Source organism: Prosopis cineraria, unplaced genomic scaffold (genome assembly GCF_029017545.1).
Source record: "Prosopis cineraria cultivar Desert tree isolate PC_DT_omini unplaced genomic scaffold, ASM2901754v1 PC6, whole genome shotgun sequence".
NCBI classification, from domain to species: Eukaryota; Viridiplantae; Streptophyta; class Magnoliopsida; order Fabales; family Fabaceae; genus Prosopis; species Prosopis cineraria.
Window position 1 is genome coordinate 42,553,780 of NW_026555337.1, and position 21,587 is coordinate 42,575,366.

The 21,587-nt window shown below is 32.5% G+C and overlaps 1 protein-coding gene across 1 annotated transcript; it reads left to right on the plus strand.

Annotated features, from left to right (window-relative positions):
• Positions 1–17,816: 17,816 nt before the first annotated feature.
• LOC129312788 (uncharacterized) lies at positions 17,817–21,365 on the plus strand. Its single transcript, XM_054955509.1, has 5 exons — positions 17,817–17,900; positions 17,977–18,016; positions 18,853–19,071; positions 19,170–19,274; positions 20,432–21,365. The coding sequence occupies exons 3-5, from the start codon at positions 18,903–18,905 to the stop codon at positions 21,154–21,156; spliced, it is 999 nt and encodes a 332-aa protein (XP_054811484.1). The 5' UTR covers positions 17,817–17,900; positions 17,977–18,016; positions 18,853–18,902; the 3' UTR covers positions 21,157–21,365.
• Positions 21,366–21,587: the final 222 nt, after the last annotated feature.

Genomic DNA, 21,587 nt, shown 5'->3' on the forward strand with positions numbered 1-21,587 from the left:
CCATTCTAGTGGCAATTGAGGATCCTAGAACACCTGGTTCTATAACAAGCATTTGTGATAAAAGCACCAACATCAAGTGTCTCCCCTCTTATGCTATTATCATCACTACTTCACATACATAAACTACAATCATGCATAAATTACACCACATATCATAATAATCATCAAAACATCTTTTCACAATAAGCCTTCCTTTAAAAACATGAAGACCACACCATAAAATGTCTAAGTCTAATAATAAGGGCTACATGTAAATGATAGATAGTTAACATATTACAATCAATCCTTAAGTTAGCAAAATATGCATTCAATTATACTATAAGAAGACTAAAGACTTTATAGCAACAAGTTTAGTCCATGACCTCAGAGGCTTCCTTTTTGTCTTTCTCCTTGATGTCCCTTAAAAATATGTTAATATATAAGAGTGAAATTATACAATCTCAGTAACCAAGGCATATAAATTCAAGTATATACAAGTGTGGCAAATAAAAGCACATAAGGCAAGAAATCAAAATTAACAATTGCTTAATATTTAATGTAACATTCCAGTTTTTAATTGCCTGATTTATTAAACCTAATTAGGATAATTAAGTAAGTTAAGGTGGTGTGTGGCTGAGCAGGTCTAAGATTCTATTTTAGCCTAAATTATAGGTTCGGTACCAAAATAGGCCACCTAGACATCAAAAGGAGAAGAAAAGAAAGAGTTGATATTGCTCTGCTACACGCCGTGGCATGGAGACCATCTGCTGCAGCACACAAACACTTTTGATACGAGGGAGGACCTCTCTGTGCTATGTGTTGCTGCACATTATGCATTTGCCACAGTGTATGGCTATTTTCTACAGATATCAATCATGAAAATGAGACAAAAATAGAGAGAAAGAAAAGAGAAACCAGAAGAGGCATGTCAAGCTCTGTTAGGGTTGCTAGTAGATGACATTGGGAGTATTTTGAAGGCTACAAACACCCAAGGTAAGTACCACACTCCTTAATCTCTCTACCTCTTCTACATTTATGAGTTTATGAATAGTGAAGTGGAATTTCGATCCATATAGGTTATGGGTTCAAATTTATCGACTCAAATAGAGTTAATGGGAGTAGATTAGAGTATCTAAATCTAGGTATAATAATTTTTGATATTTTAGGTTGTTGGGCACCATAAATATCTAAATTTGTATTTAATATGGGTGGTTGGAAGATTGTGATGCCATTAATGGGGATTTAATGGCTCATTAATGTTATTGGAGACTAAAAATAATTAATAAACCCAAGGGATAGGCTCAAATTTTTGTGGAATGAATGTTGAGCAATTTAAAAGTGGAGATTGATGGTTTAAATGCTTGATTTGGTCATGTTGATGAAGTTTAATTTAGTTGATCATTGCCTAAGTAAATATATGAAGTATCACATATGTTAAGTTATGGCATATCGTGTGAATAATGAGTCATGGTCATATATATGAGAATATGGTGACAATGCACCTAATTTATATGAGATAAACAAGTTATTTAATAATAAATGACAAGTTATGATATATGTGAGCATGTTTTACATACTCAGTTCTTTATGCATGTACTCAGTTTTATAATTGATATATAATTGCATAGGATAGATTCTGTGTTGGTTATTGAGTGGCTCGACTTACCCCTTTCATTTAACACTTTTCAGGCTCTAGCTCTGATGCTGAGAGGGAGAAGGCTAAAAAGGTTAGGAATTAGCATATTCCTTTCTGTATGCCTCTAGCTTAGTTTATTTTGTATAATAGTATATGTTTGCTAATTCTAGGATGCATGCTATCACACTTGTATTATTTTGTGTTAGGAATGTTAGATTTATATTTTGGGCCTTGAATCTTTGTGTATGTTGATATATATTTATTAATAGGGTCAAAATACTAGTGCAAGTGTAGAAATAGACATTTAAGCATGTTTTGATTATTTTGGATATAAAGCAATGCCAATTTACCTCCCCTTCTGTTTTTGGTAAAAAAGGATTGAGGAATGAATTTTTGTTATACTATGGTTTTAATGTGTGTGACGTGTTATACTGATAGTCTTAAGTCTAATGGACATGGTCCAGGTGTCAAGAAAGGCTTTTGGCATATGTTGAGGGTTTTGGACACCTATTTTGTGTGAAAGTTGTGAAAAATAGTTAAAATGTGTTTGGGTGTCTAACTTTTGATGTGACTTATTTTGGAAGTAAAACCCATACCATTAGTTATTTCATGTTAAGAGCTTTTCATAGACACCTAGATCACGTCAATCAGATGTCGGACGAAGAATCAGGGTGCATCAGAAGTTCCTTGATTCTACTATCAAATGACAGCAGAATCTATTGATTTTTTATGCAACACACCGTAGTGCATGGCACATAGACCAATACACCACAGTGCAGTACGCGTGAGCCACAACGTATTGCCCTATAACACCACATAAGTTTTGTTTTTCAACCATTTTTGACTCATTTCACTCCTATGAGGTATCCTATACTTTCAAAACTTATTTTACTTTGATATGAAGGATTTTGATTGATTTAAACTCATTGTTACTTAAAAAGCTTAGGATCTCTTGCTTTTGAATTAAACCTTAGTAATCACTCTTTGGATTAATGCTTTGATTACCATGAGTTTTATTGATTAATTGTGTTTAGTAAAGTGAGAATATTACATTTAACATGTATCATAAGACTATTAATCATTAATCACAAGGCATATAATGAAATGATGATAATTATGCACGATCATATGTATTCTATCCTTATTCCTCTTCTTATATCTTTTGACTTAATTTATGAGCTATCAAATCATATAGGACTAACCTATGTGATGGAATTATACTTGTTCTCCAATTAACAATTGTTCAATATTCAGCATGTATTAACCCATGTTACCCAACCAAAGTACCACTCCCTACTCTTAAACCATGGATTTCCCTTTCTTGAATATTAAGGTGTCATGGATGTCACGACCCGTACCAACCCTTATAGGAAACCCATGACCCCAAGTAAGCATGCTCATATATATTGTCCTTGAGGGATAATAGATATAAACATACTATAATAAAATATGCCAACCATCATGCATAAATCTTAGTGGTAGCACACCGCATGGATTTTCTGTAACACCCTTATTCACTTAGGGTGAACTCCCACCCATCCATGATCATGCTGTTAGATATGGCAACACACCCAAAAGGGGTTGAAATGGGTCTTTAAGAAATTTTTGATTGTTTCAAAACTTTTTCAGTAAAACTGTGTGTAAGGAAAAATTTAAGCAAATTTAAGTACTAATCTCTTATTACAAGAAAGCCAAAGTAATTTCCACAAGCTTAATATGTGTAAAATTAATTTTTAAGTGAAAGTTTGAGTAAGAGCATGTAGATATATCAAATTCAACTTTGTACACTAAAACATAGCATTAACTAAGGTTGTTAGAAATATAAAGAGTTAAAGGATGAGAGAGTGCAAACTATGATTTATCATGGTTTAGCTTCACTACTTGAGCCTACATCTAGTCCCCAAGTAACTACTTGAGATTTCTTCACTATAATACAAGTTTAACTAGGTGCTTGCCACCACAATACAACCACAAGTTTAGTTTGGGCACTTGTGAGCCTTTATAGCAACTCATTTCAACAGTGAGCTTCTTTTCCAAGAGAACAACCTCTCCTAATTGCAAGAAAAATCTCTCCCTCACCTTTACAATGATTTAAAACATGTAGATCACTCAATTGAAACTCTCTCTAAGAATAATGATGAGTACAATGAAGCTCTAATACTCAAATAATGAAGATATAAATTATATTATCTCAAGAACAATGATTTTTCATATAATAAGAGTAATATGATCATGAATTTTATAGCTTGATGGTTTATAAGGTTAATCTCATGTTAAGATAAGTTTTGAGTGTTATATTTATAGTCCATAGAGTGTAATAACTGTTAGAGAAATCATATGATCATATATAGTCGTTGCACAATGATTATAGCCATTAGTAATGTTTCTTGCGTGGAACCAAAGCTCATTCACACATGTTTTAGAGTGTTCACAACCAAAGGTGACAAATTACGTGTGTTTTGGATCACAGAAGCTATTGAATGAAAAATAAGGCTCTGGAGGACATTTCATGCATGTGTGAGAATTGTTGCAAGCATGTTTTGGACCACAGAAGCTATTCGATAAAAAAAAAAGCTTCTGAGTGACATTTCACGTGTGCATAAGAGGTGATTCACGCATGATTTAGATACTGAAGCTTTTTCAAAATGATTTACACGTGTGTCTCAATTGCACTCATATGTGTTTTGAAGGGTGTCACTATATATAATTTCATTAGGCTCTAACTGACTCAATACAACTCTAAATTTGACAAATTATGTGTTGTTGGAAAGCTTTTGAAGCTTAGTAATAAAAAAAGTTTCACACTTCAGTTCAATATAACTTTTAAGATATGATCAAAATAGTGAACAAAGGTCAATTCTAAATGCTATACAAAATCAATGTCGCAACATTCAACTTCTAAAATTTATATCATTCTTAATCGAATTTTATTTTGAATAAATAAATTATCATTGAAAAGCTGTTGGAGTCTTTTTTTAAATGAGATATTTTACATTAAAATGATTTATGTAGTAAGAGATATGATAAGAAATATGACCAAAGGTCAAAAATAATTTTCTACACAGTTACCATTTCAAAGCTTAGATTTCAAGTGTTCATAACTTTTTTAACTTAACTCTATTTGGAACAAATAAAATAATTTTGAAAACTTTATGGAGTTAGAAATCAAAACATTTAAAACTTTGTGAGATATATGTGATCAAAGATGAAAAACAAGATTATAAAAAATTATATCTCACTCTTTCTCTCAAGAGCTAGAATGAATGTTTTGATTTAAAATATCTTGAGCTAATATTTCATATCTAAATTAATGAGTTTAACATAAATAATTCTAACCTAATGATATTATACCTGTCAAGTCCAAGGCTTCCAAGGTGCAACTAAGTTTGTATGAAACTTCAATCTTTTTAAGCTCTTCTTAGATTATCATTCTCTTTATGTTCTCTCATCTTGAGTGTGGCATGCATGCTAATGATGTTTTTAATTTCTTCATCTTCATGCTCACTCTCATCTTTACTTTGGACAACCTTAAATGATATATCATAAATAAAATGATTAGTCCAAGTATCAATATGCATATATCTAAATTATGAAATATAATACAATGAACATTCTTAGATATAGAATCAATATGATAGTCTAAAATAACTTTGATTAATATAAATTATTTTTTCAAATCTCATGTAATATGAAACAATATAAATAAGAATACTTTAAAACACTTGTTCCATAGTCATAGTTAACTATTATATATATATATATATATATGAAAATAATTAGGCATAGGTATAGTTAATTCATTTATATTTTTCATTATCAAAACTTAAACTAAACATAATGCCACAAACCATTATGTCCAATAATCTCTCCCTTTTTGATGATGACAATCACCTTTGAAAAATATGCTTATATGATAGAAAGTAAGTATTTAAAAAATTATATTTTTCATGATAACTTCTCCCCCTATTTGTCATTAATAAAAAGGCTTTGAAGTAAATGCAAAAGAATACAAAAATAAGATAAGGTTTAGAGTTTTCCCTTGAATATGACTACTTATCCTTATATGACTACATCAAGGTGGCCTTATTTTAGAATTTTCTCCCTCCATTGGAGAAATATGAACATGAGGGTTCTTGATGTGAAAATTACTCCTTAAAGATGATTTCTCCCCCTTAGTGACACCATTTTGCAATAAGCTGATGAAGTACTTGGTGTACTAGTTTGATGAATTGTCCTTAAGGATTAACTCTTCTTTTGCACAAGAGTTGGAGGATTTGCTTGCTGATGAATATTGATTCTTCTCTGTGCATGAATTGAACACCAATAATATGAACAAATTAATTATCAAATATAGTGTCATCATAAAAATGTATTAGAATATAGTTATAACCCATAGATATTAAATGTGAATGACACAAGATAATTATGAGTAAAAACATCTTGATTCATATTACTAAAATATTGAAAACCAAAGTTAAAATAGCATCAAATGTGAGAATAATTTGACTTTATCAAAACTTCCATTTGGCTTAAAATATGAGATACTGAATGTAAAACCAAATATTATGATTTTATAAATATGATGCTCAAAATATGCTTTCCAAAAGAAAATATAGCTTATAGCAAGGCATGAAGGTGTTAAAGATAGTTTTTATCATCAAAACTTGTTAATCATGTAATGCTCCCTACAACATCCTAAAAATTTTAAGACTCAAATTTATTTTAAAAAAATAAAATAAAATATCTATAATTAAATTAAAATTTAGAATAATTTGATAGAGGTTCAAAGTTTGAATTTTACTAAGAAAAAGTTAGGTTTTATTTTATTTTAAATTATGAAAAAAATTACCAAAGTTGACCCAGGCTTTTGTGCTATAATAAAAATTGTTGGGCCTTTTATTGTAATTTTTTCTAAAGTCTAATATCAGCAAATTAATAGGGAAAAAGAACGCAGAAATGAAATGACACAAAGAAAAAGGAAATGCACGAGAGGGAGAGAGGAAGAAGAGAAGAGAAAGAGAGGGAGTTAGGCTTAGATCTAGGAGGCTTTGCGACCGTTGTGAGCTCGGCTACAAAATAGGTAAACTCCCTACTTTAATCCTCTTCCCTTCCTCTTGATTTTCTTTAATTTTTGGAAGAAGAAATTTCTAAATTTTGATCATAAAGGCTTTATTCTTGTAAGCTTTTGTTTTTTGGAGCCTAGGAAGGATGTTTTGAGTTTTTATATAGTGTTCTAATGTTTTGAGTGGATAATTGGATGAAAAGAGGTGTTTTGGGCATAAATCAAATCCCAAGAGGTTGGGTTTTGATCTTTAATGATTTAAGTCCATTGATTTAGTTATAATTTTATCATTTGAGCCCAATAAGATTTAAATTAAGGTTTAGTTTTCATTATAAGGGCTAATAGTGAAAGTTGGTGACACTAAATGAAGGTTTTTAATTGATTAAACATTATATAAATTCGAAATTAACCTAGTGATGGCTAATAAATGGTTTTGGTGGTTAAGTGATACTATGTAAATAGTTGGTTTAATATATGGACCATTATGATGGATTATGACTCATTGACTCAAGTTGTGTAGTATGAGTTATAGTCTTCATTAATGCTATTTGTCATAATAAGTGATGTGGATCACTTATATATTGTAGGGAATTGTTGGTGGAACTTATTGAGAAGTTAAGGAACAAGCCAAGTCTTATTTTGTACAAAAAGAACCCTTTTGGTACTAAAGAGTTGAGGTAACAGGAGAATTTATATTTCTTATTACTTTGTTTTAGCTATTTTTGAATAAATATTACTAGCTATCATGCATTACATGTTTTAAAAGATTAAATGTGCTTTATAAGGGGTTATGGGATACTACTTTGATTATAGTGCAAATATGTTTTTCTAATTGTTTAACAACATTGTTTTTATGAAAACAAGATTTGTTTGCATGTATTGTAATCATAAAGAATAGAAGTTGCACTTAAAGAACTGTAATTAAGTAAGGTACCTTAGATTGGCTAAGGAACCGTTTAAGGGAGGTTTATAAATGTTATACTACCTTAGAGTGTTGAAGTGGTCAATACTCGAAAAAGGTAGACATGAATAAAAGGCATGATCTAGGTGGAAGTTTAGCAATGAGAAGGTGTGGACTTTTGATATTTTATGGTACACTACAGTACTCAGTATTGCCTTACGTATTGTGGGCTCAGTGCACTGAAGTGGTTAGTGTATTGAGTGTTCGATACCTCTTAGTGGGGGAGAATCTGACATATGAAGTGTGAGGTTGAGTGCCTAGGCCAAGGTAGCCCTCACATGGAGAGTAAATCGGGCTGGCTCTAGAAGGGAGTTAGCTTTGACTGCTTAGGATTCACGTCGAAGGGGCATAGGCAGTTCGGTGGATTAGATCATACCTTAGATTATGTTTTGTGCCTGTAGAGGTACAAGTGGGTATAAGGTTTACCTATGAGTTAAAGAGTGCTAGGGGGCATTCTATTGGTCATGAAAGGCCATACCGGCCTATGTCATGCATTCATGCATTTTAAATGGCTAAGTTATATACTATGTTGAATTTATTATTCGTTTATTCGATTATGGCTTACTTTATAATAATTAATGTAGATTTCTCTGTTACTGAGACTGTGGTTGTCTCATCCCTTTCTTTTCATTATTTATAGGTCCAGGTGAAGGAACCAGTGGAGGACGGAGAAGGGAGCAGAGCTAGGGGTTGTTTATGAATTGTAAAAAATTGCAACCCCTTTGTTTTGAGCAATCTATTGTAATGTATTTAAGATTAGGGTGCCAGTAGGATGTGATTATGTATATGTGTGTGAATATGTATGGATTGTATGGCTTGTGTATGAATTTTTGTTTGCTTGTAGACTTGTGGCTAGGAAACTTGGCTATGATATGTGGTTTTAATGGATTTATTTAGTAGATCAAGTTTCTACTACAAGCAAATATTTATTTTGATATATATGTGATTCCACAAACAAATGCAAAGTGGTTGCATTGCAAATGGTGTGCTATAGGTAAACATACACCTTGGATAGAAAGAGTGGGTGCGTGGGCTCCACAAAGATCTTTGAGCCAAGTGAAAATGTTTAGCGTGTGTATTTATATGTGTATATGATATTTGGAATAGTTTTTGGCCACTCTTGTGTGATTTATACATTTTGGGGGTTTAAGATCCATTTTGGGAAATGGCACCCAAGTGGTCAAATTTTAGTATAAAGAATTTTTTTATCATTTAAATATTCTATTAGGTGTCTTTAGTCCTATTTGACGTGTCCAAAGTATTCCCACAAGTTTTTGATCATTAGGATGAGATTTGGACAATTTTGAAAATGGTTTTTATAAAAAAAATTGCACTTTTGTATCTGAGTGTTCAAATCTTAATCCGACTGTTGGATTTCTCTAAAATTTGGGTCACAAGTAAAAGGTTTTGGAATCACATCAATTGGATACCGGACAGAGAAATGGCACACTCTGGAATTTGGTCCAGAGGAGCTATCATGATAGCAACATTGATAATATTGCAACGTGCACAAAATTCAACCAGTCTGTTGGATCTTTCCAAAATTTAGTATGCTAATAGTACTATTTAAAAGTGACATGTGGGCTTTAGAATTTCTTCAATCGAAGGTCGGATGATAAAATGGTGCACCCGAAAGTTAATCCGGAGGTGCTATTTAGCTGTCATGACAGCAAAAATGACCAATCTCTTAATATATCTAATTTTTAATCCGACCGTTAGATTTTTTTTAAAATTTGGTACACTTATAGTACCCTTTGAATGATAGAACAATACCTCCCAGAAGTTAGCCCAGGAGGGCTGTCATGATAGCAATTTAATGCTGTCATGACAGTATCTTTTTATTTCACTTTCGTCTAGCTTGCTTTGGTGCACTATAGGTAAAACCTATACTTTTTTTAGGTTTTAAATGATTTATTTCTTAAGTTGGTTAGAGGATCAATTCCTTAACTACACTTAGTTTATTTGAATTATGTGATTTTTGGATAACATTTGGGGCAAGTGTTATACTCCCCCTTAGTGAATGTATATAACTCAAATTTTAAAAAGTAAATGTTTAGAAATGCTCATTTAGATTTGACAAGTTGGTATTGATTCATGAAGATCATTATCGTTTCTTCTTGAGCTCTTCCTTCCTTTTCTTTTTTATTCCTCTTCTCTTCCATCTTGATCTTTTAGCTATTTTCAAGCTCATAGATACTATTATTAAATTTCATCAAGCTTGATGCAATTATCCAATAATTCTAATGAAGCTTGATGCATTATGATCATTTCTAGCTTCAAATCACTTGAACATTACTTTGTTGTTATTATAACTGAGGTGATTTGCCTTTCTTAAGGTGGCACTTGTTGATTACATGGATTTGACTCAATTTTTGATAGCTTCAACAACTCATTAGTGATGTAGCCTTGTGATTTACAAAAATTTCACCATTAGATCTAACTTTGTTCCTTCATCCATGCACTTTATGAATTGAAATGCTTAATAATGATTGATGAATTTTGTGTTGCTTTCCTTATCATTCAATTCATCCTTAAATTGAAGTTTATTTATCTTAGTTGGTTAGTAATCGACTTCAAGAGAGTTGTGTTCCAGAATTTCTCAAAATCTAATCTGATGGTCATCTACTCCATATTTTTTGATATGTAATTCATATGATAGTGAAGTGATGTTGGAAGTTATCTTGTGTATTTTCAAGTTTCATTTCTTCCTTGTAGGCCATCACATAGTTGAAGAAATATCTTCTTTTGACTGTATGAGCTTGTAGCACTTGGATTGATTTTTTGTTACCATTATGCTAGAAGTACTCTTATGATTTTTCTAACATGCTCTTTTTGTGGATAGGTCTTCCTAAATGCAATAAGCTCATTCATCATGTAGGTGTACCTAATTTGCATCTCCTTAATATTTTCACCTGATTTCATTTTGAACAATTCATAGTCTTGAGTCAAGGTGCTCCTCTTGTTCTCATTAATGCCTTTTGTGCCTTCATGAGCAATCTCTAGAGCATCCCACATTTCTTTAGTTATGTCTAAGTTGCTCACACGAAAGTAATCTTGTTGGCTTAAGGTGCTTGTAATAATGAGTTTGGTCTTGGAGTTCAACAACACTAGATTTTCTTCCTTCTCAATGTATTCACTTATGCTTTTTCTCACCTGTCTTCTATCAACTTCTTTTAATAGAGTATAGGGACTCTCTTGACAATTCCCCATAAATCTAGATCATATGTTTTAAAAAAAATCTCATTTTGCTCTTCTAAAACGTATAGTTTTCACCATTAAATATAAAAGGATTGTTAATCTCGACACATTTAGAAAGAACATTATCACTAAAATTAACCATAGGATTTTCTAATACTATTAAGTCTGAAATCAGGAGACTTTACTCTAATACTAAATGTTAGATCAAGCTGGCACCTAAGAGGGGGTAGATTAGGTATTTAAATATTTTTCAATGCTTTTTCCCAACTCAAGAAAATGTAGACACTTAATGCAAGAAAGAAGTTGAAGATTAAGGAAGTTTTAGAAGAAAAGCAAGACACATAAGAATTATCTTGGTTCAGCCTAACTACTTGGCCTATATCTAGTCCTTAAAATCATCCTTGAGATTTTTTACTATAATCACAAGTTTAATTAAGTGTTTGCCACCATAATACAACTCTTGAGATTATACCAGCCTTGATTCAACAGCACTTACTATACTAGAAAGTTTTTATAAGCACTTAGAAAATTCTCTTTCTAAGAGGTCGACTCGAAAAATAATAAAACTTTCACAAAATGACTCTTTAAAAATAGTAGATATGATATAATAAAATTTTATGAACTTATGAGAGCTGTTTCATAAAACTAACACTTTAGATCAAATTATGAGCTTAAGGTAAATTCTAATATAATGCATTCTCATCATTTTCAAATAATATGATAGCTCTCATAATTTTCATAATTAAATCTAAGAGAAGAAAATAAAAAACTTATTTAATCCAAGTCTTCTCTTGATCTTCATGCTCTTGAAGGTTTTATCATAATGATGATACTTATAATCTGCATAAGTAACAAACACCTCTCTCTTAGTTTTATAATCATCAAATCACATGGTTCAACATAGGCGAGTTACTTTCTTTGTAATGCATTTATTTCGACTAATGTGTAAACATGAATGTATATGATATAATTACCAACTTAGGACAATCATTATTTTAGTTGCACTTACATGAATCCATTTATGCCATTTTGCTATATTTCGGCCTAGGTTGTTGTACTTGTGATTAAGTTATTATGGGGGGTCAAAATACTAATGGAAATACATGTTAGATGTTATTTCATATGTTTTTTTGTTGGATTATGGCTAATGTGATGCCATATAATGAATGATGATGTTGTACCTTTTTTTATACAAAGTATGTGTAACCTCTCTGAGGTTGAACTATAATTGACTCTAAATCATAGTAATCTAGGGTTTAATCCTCAAAAAATTACCAAATTGTAAAGTTTTATAAAATAAATTTTTCAAAATTCTTTTAAAAGAATCCCAATCTCAACAATTCAAATCTCATACATGATTTAATAAGTCTAAATTAGAGTTTTGAAAGTAAAGCGGAAGCCTAGAAATCAATTGAAATCCAAAATAATGAGTTTTAAAACTAAAAAATAAATTTTGTACAGAAAGTGTCACGTGTGCCACAGCTTACGGCATGTGCGCCGTGGCGTGAGGTGCCGTGTGCCATGATGCATTGCACAAAATTTGACAACATTAGTGTTATCATTTGATAGCATAAGGAGCGAACTTTCAATATGTCTTAAATATCCATCTGATGTCCGATTGAGATGGTTTTGGTGTCTACACGGAGTTTTCTCTTAACTCTAGCTAAAGGCACCGGTTTCATACTCAAACTCATTTTCTATAAAAAGGTAGGCCCCAAAACCCATTTTGACTACTTTTCACAAAATCTTACAAATGGGGTGTCCCAACTCAACCACAAGTGCCAATAGCTTACACCAACCATCCGACCACACTTAATGGATTCTTGTGGACTCATGCAATGCACTACAAATAATAAAAAATGCTTATCTCATAAAATTACCACTCAACCTTGATTTTTACAAAACATAAAGAGGGAGGAAATGTTACACAAAGTCAAAAATTTCATTCCAAATTTCTCAAAATCATATGTCTCTACTTGCACAAGTATTTTGGCCCTATCCATAGGTTCACAACTAAAACTCACTAATATAGGGTACAAAATACACTAGTTATATATAAAATCATGCAAGCAGTACATAAATTATGTCAAACAATTCTAGTTGGCAATTACATTAACAAATACACATGAAAGTAACAAAAGAGAGGCATATAGAGGATTACTCTACAATCCTAGGCCTTTGTATGTTTTCCTCGACTTGAATTTGATGAGCTAGGTTTTAAAAATATTGAAAATTGAGGGATGAGTACAACCACTCAGTAACCAAGTTTCACTTAACCCATACAGTTGCATATCAATTGTAAATAGATGCAATTAGGCAAATAAGCACAAATAACACATAACACTCATCCACAGTTGACAAAACTAACGATCATGTGACCAGGCTTGCCACAAAACACTTTATCATCTTAATTCAACAAAAACATAATATAGGGTTACAAAAATAATAACCATGCACCCTCAACACATGACAGACCACAAAACTAACAACTATATAGCCGGACTTATATGTATGATCATATGCCAACCTTATATCCTCCTATTACTTCTGACATGAAATCGGTGGATATCATGTGGCTATGTCCTTCATGGACTAACCCAGCCTTTTACTTGTGAGAAGCTACTGGGCCAAGGTGAACTTACTCACTTATGTAATTTAGTTTTCCCTAATACTAACAACCATAGAGTGTTGTACCCCTAATTTAGCCTCCTTATAAACCGATGGAGACTAGTTAGGTTCAAGTCTCTCATAGAACAAGTGGGATAGTCTCGAATTAATTATGGGATAAAGGCTACTTCCCGATTCCAACGGTCGATGCCAAAGCTAGTTCCCAATTCTAATGGTCACTGTTAATATCATGTGGATTTCAACCAATCTACTCCTCTCCCTAGGCAACCTCCTGCCAATGTTCATGTTATACACATTTCTCACATAATATGCATTTTAACAATCAATTCATAACTCAATACTCCACAATTCAATACATAATATATCACAATTCTCCACCTATAGTAATAAATCATAATCAATTTTATAAAATACCAAGGGTGGCAAAATCAAGGTTTTCTTTTCAAAAACCATTTCATAATGCCAAAATGCATCAGCAAATTATATCATAATTTACATTTCACAAACATAATTAACATTCAACTATAAAGATCAAGTTTTCCCTAATTACCTTAAACCTTTAAGAGGTCAAAGGTTTATCCCTCATTATACCAACTTCCCAAAGCTTCAACAAGCATGAATGGTGCCAAAAACGAACCTCTTTAGATCCATACTACAAGAATTTCATTATTGTCTAACTCTTGAAGCTTTATTAACATATAACTCCACACACTTTATTTTTATCAACTCATAATTACTAGCCATTCATACCCAATAGGCTCATTAAATTTCATTAATGTACATTATCATTAACAACACCTCAAATCATCATTAATGCACTTAAACCTCTCCTAACTACCATATTTATGATAATTTTTGGATAATAAATGCTCATCAATGTGGTGTTTCAATATATTAAACAACTCCCATTATACTAATTTTAACGAATGGAATCGAACCCATATTTAACGAATGGAATCAAACCCATACTCTTATGGAACAAAAATCTATCCCCTAAGTCAAACCCTACCATAAATTATCATAAATGAGGGAGAGAAAGGAAGAATAAGGCACCATAAACGTACCTTGGGTGCTTGAAAACTTCAAAACGCCAACAATAGAAGCCAATATCATGCCCTAACAGAGCCTAAGTCGAGCTCTTCATTTTTCTCTCCTCCTCTTCTTTTATTTTCACACGCAGAACGTAACTGATATATCAAAATTTTGGCCATGCACTATGACGCACGCCACCATCTACTGTGAAGCATGAGACAAAAGAGCTTGTTTATTTAAATTTGTCTTTGTGAGCTGCAGTGGACCAACCATATGTCGCAGCGTGTGGCACAGAGAACAATTCTTCACTTTTTCCTCCTCTTTCCTTACCCGGGTGGCTCATCATTGATCCGGACCCACTTATAGGCTGAAATCACAACAATTATGCCAAGTTAAGTCCCTCTAGTGACACACCTCATTAACTCACTAATTACCCTCATCAGGTTAATAAATCGGAGTTAAATTTTCCTAGATGTTACAATGTAGGTTTTGGACGGCCAAATTATGTTCGATTTATTTGTTTAACTTATCATGTGGTGAATTTTGGTTCTTATGATATGGTTCAAGTACTGTTTGGACTTTTGGCACTTGGTTAATGTTTTGTATACCTTCAGGCTTGATTTGAAAGAAAAAGTGGTTATGTTGTTTCCATGTATCGAACTCTTAAATGGTGTATTATTTTTGTTATGAAACTAAGGCCATTAGCTAGGTAGCTCAATTAGCTATATATAGATACTTGAATTGCTTAGATTGAACATCGGACAACAAAACAGTATGCACTAGAAGTTGGTTCTGCTATGTTATCATAACTGTATAATTCAAAGCAATGTATGGTGTTAACATCACAGCACATGTTGTAGCTAGGAGGCTAACTCTTTTGTGTCATCCACCATGGTGAATGACACATATGCCATGATGGACAATCCAAAATGGGTGAAATGCTTAGTCTACCCCTATTTAGCTATTTTAATCTTGCTTACTTGTTTGCCATACTTTTGTGATGTATTACACTTTTTTTTATATGTCTGAGCTTAAACAACTTTCAAAAAGGGTTTTTTGAGATCTCAAACTTTATGAATGTTTTTATAAATATGTTTTAAATTTAACCCTTTATTAATGTGGTAATATAAGCTAGGAATTTGTCTAATTCTAATTACCATGTTAGAATGTTTTGTGTGATATGTTATGGTAATGTTACAAAGGATATTATAGAAGGGTAGAGTTAAAAGGGAAAAGGAGAGCTCTTCCTTTTTCATTATGTTTTTTTTCCAAATAAGGGAACGAGAGCTCCTTCTTTCTATTTTCCCATCCAAATAAGGAGAGAAAAAATTTCTTCAAAATTCCTTTCCTTTCTTTCCCTCCCCTCCCTTTCAAAACCTAGTAGTGATGGTTGTCAAAGCTTTGCTTATAATGGCCTCTTGCATGAATCTAACATTAACAACAGATTTTTGGTGGTTGACTACAATGACTTTGATGGTGGTAGCCTAAATGGGGAAAGATGGATTAAGGGAGAATAATAATGAAGGATTGCTTGAATGATTTAATATCTTACAAGGACTTGGATAGATAGATTACTTGTTAAAACTTGAACTTTATTTGTTAATTATTAATATTTATTTTTTAAAAGTCTTTGTCAAATACTAAATCATTTCAGAGGTCTTTTACTATAATTTAATGACCTAATTGAATTTTAATCATTTATAGGGCCTTAATGCCATACTTCTAACTAGGTAGGAAAAAAAGGAACAACAACAACAGGCCTTACCCACTAAATAGGGTTGGCTATATATATTATATGATACTATTGTATTCTATCATTTATCAATATTTTAAAAATGTTGTTAATTAAAAAGTCTCGATTAATAATTTTCAAAAGTGTTGTCTTTGGCCTTCCTTTAATACTTTAACAGAACTCAAAGTTATTTGTTTTACTCTCCTCACGAGTGCGTCTCACAGTCTTCTTTGTATATGTTTAAATCATCTCAAATAATTTTCTACTATTTCCCTCTCAATAGGTGCTCCACCTACTTTTTTCGTATGTACTCATTTTAGATTTTATCTTTACATTTAAGTCCACACATCCATCTCAACATTTTTATTTCTGGTACTCCAACTTTATGCTCTTAATGTCTCCTTAAAGCCAATATTCACTATCATATAACATTGATGGTGTTATAGCAGTTCAATAAAATCTTTCTTTTAAGTTTATTAGATACATTAAGATCGCAAATAACTCCTTTAACTTTTCTCCAATTAAATTCTCAACTTGTATCATATGTGCAGTATCCCCATCAATTTTCTCATCATGTTGAATAATAGCTCCCAAATGTATAAACTTTTTTACTTGAAGTATAATTTGATCTTTCAATTTTACTTCTAAGTTATTATTGACTGACCTTTTATAAAAATTATGATGTAAATATTTTGTCTCATTCCTACTCAAACAGATATCTTCTTTTATTTCTGCAATAAGAACTATATAATTTGTGAAAGGTATACATTTGAGAATTTTTTCTTGAATATGCTCAGTCAAAAATTAAGTATTCTTGAAATAATAAAATAATAAAAAATATTCTTGAATTATATAAATAATTGCAAAATATGATAATCATTATTTAGTTTTTGAAGACTTGTTTGGCATTTTAATTTTTGACTATATGACATATTTGCCCAATTAAAACAGTAATTTCATACATAAAAGTAATTGAGAACAAATATACTCCCTCTATTAAAAAATATAAGATATTTTTAATTAAATTTTACCACTAATAAAGTAGTTACCTACTTGTCAACTAATATTATTTTTTTATATTTATCCCTATTAAACACCATGCAATAAATATAAAGTCATTATCAATAGGGACACTTTTGAAGAAAAGACAATGACTATATCTCGAAAGACTAAAAATGCCTTATATTTTTTAATATCTAACTTTTTAAAAAATATCTTACATTTTTGAACGGAGGGAGTATTATTTTGTTAAAAATCAAAGTACTCAATAAATTTTTTATAACTAAATAATAATTATTCAGTCAAAAAAAACTAAATAATAATTATTACATTTCAGGATATTATATTGTCAATTACATATTGTAATGTTTTTTTTTTCATTTTCACAAGAAAAGGAGTACAATATAACCCCACTTCCTTTTATAGAAATAACAAATAAAAACTCTATAAAAAAATTAATGTTAAATAAGGATTTTTGGATTGTAAATTCTGATATTTCAATTATAATTTCTTGATGTTTCAGCTGTGAAGGGCCTTGATATTTTTTGAGGGTCCTTGTTTGTCATTCTCCCTTTCTTTCTGGTAAAGGCGAAATGTTTCTTGGTTCTGTGGTTAGCTACAGGTCTTCCACTCCGAGCTTTCCGTCGGCTCTCTGGAGCCGCTGTTCTCTTCAGTCAGTACCTCAACTCTCAATTCACAAAATCCCTTCCTATTCACTCACGGCATCAATTTTCTTCCTCCCCCCACAGGTTTTCATGGTTGAACGCGATGAACCTTCGATTCTTTCGGGTTTTCCCTCTCTCCTGGATTTTTATTTCTTTTCTCCTCTGTATTTTACTCTTTTCCTGTGAGTGATTATTCTTCAGGAAGCCACATTGGTTGAACCAATTTGGTGATATTTTCTTCATGGTAGAAGATGAGATAAAAGGAAGTAAGGATTTAATGGAAGCAAGTACTCGACATCTTTGATGGGCGATTATATGGGGATTCTTTTTGTGTTTTTCCCTTTGAATAAGGTTGACAGTACCAATTTTAAAGCGTGTTATGAAGATTAAGGACATATAAAACATAACAGAAAGAAAATTGATAGAAAGATTGTTGTAGCTTTTTATATGTTAAGCGGCTGGAAATTGTACCATTGTTCACTAAACTGGTTTCCATTTTCTTTAAAGTTCTAGTTAGCAATTTGTGAACGAGTTGGGGGATGGACTATTTAAATAATGCCAGCAGGCCATCCCTTCAATTGATAACACATCCATTATACTTCCAAAGGTGTCATTAGTTTTCTGATCATAAATATTATAATTTATCATAAATATCAATAGTTCTATATTATTATTCTACAATATCTTCACTTTTTATGCTTTGACACTTGAGTCCACTATTTTGATTTCATGTTTTTCCTGTGCAAAAGCTTATAGATTTTTGCATAGTTCGTCTTTTAGTTCATACAATAATGGGTGGTTTGGTTTTCATTTTATGTGTATCTTTTTCATCACACAGTTGAAGATTCGTTAACATTTACTAAGAACAACCTACTAAGAACTTCTGTTAATTTGTTTGGCATGATTATCTAAAGTGTAACTCATATAGTAGTAGTCAAATGTTGCTGGCTATTTTTGTAGGTTGTTCCTGAATAAGTGAGAATATTATATTCTGTTCTTTAGCTCTTAAAATGAGACCGATAACCAATGAGGTGCCTAGAGTTCAAAAGGAAAGCAAGTTTCAAGGTGAAGGGCCCAATTGGCTTCTTATTGCTGCTGGTGCTTTGTTGAGCACATTATCATTCCGCCTTGGTTACAAGCTGAAGCAGGCACTTGACTCAAAGCAGCTTGAAAGTGCTAGTAATTTTCCAACATCTTCCTCAGCTTGATTGGTATCTCTGTAGTGACTTTTATTGTACATGTCGGATTGTAACTTTATTTTTCTTTTGAAAAATCAGGAACTGGAAAATCCTCTGGTACAAGGGAACCCGCAGCTAGTGATTCTCAGTCCAATGGATATTCCCTGGCACAAGATAATAATGGTTGCTTCAGCTGCATCTCAGGTTTAACTTGGTCCTTTGTGTTTGCTTTTGTAGTTTCAACCTTTGCAGAATGTTTTCCTAGTAAACTCTCCGTTTCCCACTTTTTTCCTTTTGTCATCCAAAAATTGTTTCCTTGTTCAGTAAATTGCTATGATTTTTGAATTATGTTTCAGGTCTATAAAAAAATTCCCTGCAAACTATTATATTAGGTCTTGTCATATAGTAAGACTTAGAAGAGTGCCAGAGCAATTTTTTGTCCATCTCACTGTCTGTCTCTAGCTTCTCTCGTGTTTACACCTACTTTGTATACCTTTTCCATATTAAGTTCTATGGAATTCTGATCCGATTGAATTACCTGTTACCCTACCATGTCTGCACTCCTAAGATTTGTAAAATGTTTCAGACACCTCTTGGATCTTCTTTCCTTTTTGTTTTGTTCTTGTACTTTTCTATGTACTTTTCTATCATCTATCTCTGCTTCTGATTCTTGTACATCATTTGATGCCATTGCATGCATCACTGTTAACTTGAAAACAAGTATAAGTAATTTACAAGAATTCCACTTATCGTTGGAGATGTAGGAAGTGATGTGCAGATTTGATTTGTGATGGTGGGGGAAGTGGGGATGAAGAAATGTTCTAATCAAGAAGACGATCTAGACATTATGAATCTAACTATAGCTCAACTTATCGCACCTTACTGATTATTTTTCCATAAAGAGTAGGCAACTTCATGGTCAGTTGGCAAAGTGCAAGTTAAACGAACAGGAGTTTACTTGGACTGATGCAAGGTCGTTCTAGAGTAACTGCAATTATGGTGGTCAAGTTCTGTATTGAGCATCTGCAGATATGATTTATTTTGGTTAAAAAGAAGAGAGTCACAGGATGCTTGCTGCGGATTAGCTTGATCTGAATTACTTTTCAGTTGATGGTCCCCATTTGACTTTGACTGCTTTCTGGGAAAAGATAATTAACTTTGTATATAAATCACTTCACAATTAATTGGTACTCATAGTTGATGAAATTAATTCCTTGTGGGTTACTTTGGGCATCGTTTTTTGATATGGTTCTTTTTAATAGGATAGCTTCACCCGTCCCTAACTTTAGAAACTTGTTTATCTGTTAGTCGTTGCATCTAACAGAGAATTTTCTTTGTTTATGTGTTGATGTTTCTTACAGGAACTGGAGGTGCAACAGAACCAAAGTGCCAGTCAAATGGTCAGTTGCTGAGGGAATCTGATGGGGCCCTCCCTTTGGTTACTGTTCCTCGTGCGGAATTTAGCAAGGAGAATGGTGTTCTTTGGGCTTCCTCCCCTGATCAGCTTGAATTGCCTTCAAAGTCATTCCATCATTCAAACTGCTCTGATTCACCCTGTGTGTCAGAGTCTGGGTATGATATCTTTAGCAAGCGGGAAGTTATACAGAAGCTGCGGCAGCAATTGAAGAGAAGAGATGATATGATACTGGAGATGCAAGATCAAATAGCTGAATTGCAAAGTTCACTGAATGCTCAGCTGGGACTTTCGTCTCATTTACAATTGCAGCTTGATGCTGCAAACAGGGATTTGTTTGACTCTGAGAGGGAGATTCAACAGCTGAGAAGAGCAATTTCAGATCATTGTGTTGGGCATGCTTCCAATGAAAAATCTTCAACCACTCCAGCTAACAGAAACGGCCATGCAAATGGACTTACTGATGGGGATAATAATTCGGAGCTCCCTGAAAAAGAAAGGGATGATGAAGAGAGAATAGAGATGCTGAGGAGGCAAGTAGGAGAGTTGAAAGAGGTAATAGAAGGAAAAGAATACTTGCTCCAGAGCTACAAGGAACATAAGGAGGAACTTTCTCTGAAGATTAAGGAATTGCAGCGAAGATTGGATTCTCAGCTACCAAATTTTTTGTAGGGTTGTCAGTTTGTGAATTCCTCGGTTTAACTTCTTGAAGGTTGCAAATTTTGGGGGAGGCCTCTCTTCCTCATTCTTTATTTTATAATTGTAATTAGCTAATCTTGATTGTTGGTGATATATTATTGTGTCTGTGCAATATGTGCAAAAGATGAATGGAGCAAATCTGAAATTTGGTGAAAAGAATGATGAGCTGTTTTGGAATACAAGTAACTTTTTATGGCTTTTGGGGTAAACATTAATTTTATACGAGGGGGAAAATTACCGCGAGCAATTTGTCCGTTTTGAGATTTCTATGTGCGTAATCTATCTTGCAATACTACAGTTCGAGTTTGTGCTACTATAATGTTTAACTGGTATTTGGTGTCCAGTGTTGCCTACTGCTCTGCACCACCATTTACCTGTTGAGTGTAGAGTGAAACCATTCCATG

Bases quoted from the DNA above. Each gene is read 5' to 3' on its own strand.
- LOC129312788 (XM_054955509.1), top strand. From the start codon at position 18,903: ATGAGACCGATAACCAATGAGGTGCCTAGAGTTCAAAAGGAAAGCAAG. The intron at 19,072-19,169 runs GTAATTTTCCAA...TTGAAAAATCAG, and splicing joins AAAGCAGCTTGAAAGTGCTA to GAACTGGAAAATCCTCTGGT. The intron at 19,275-20,431 runs GTTTAACTTGGT...TGTTTCTTACAG, and splicing joins TTGCTTCAGCTGCATCTCAG to GAACTGGAGGTGCAACAGAA.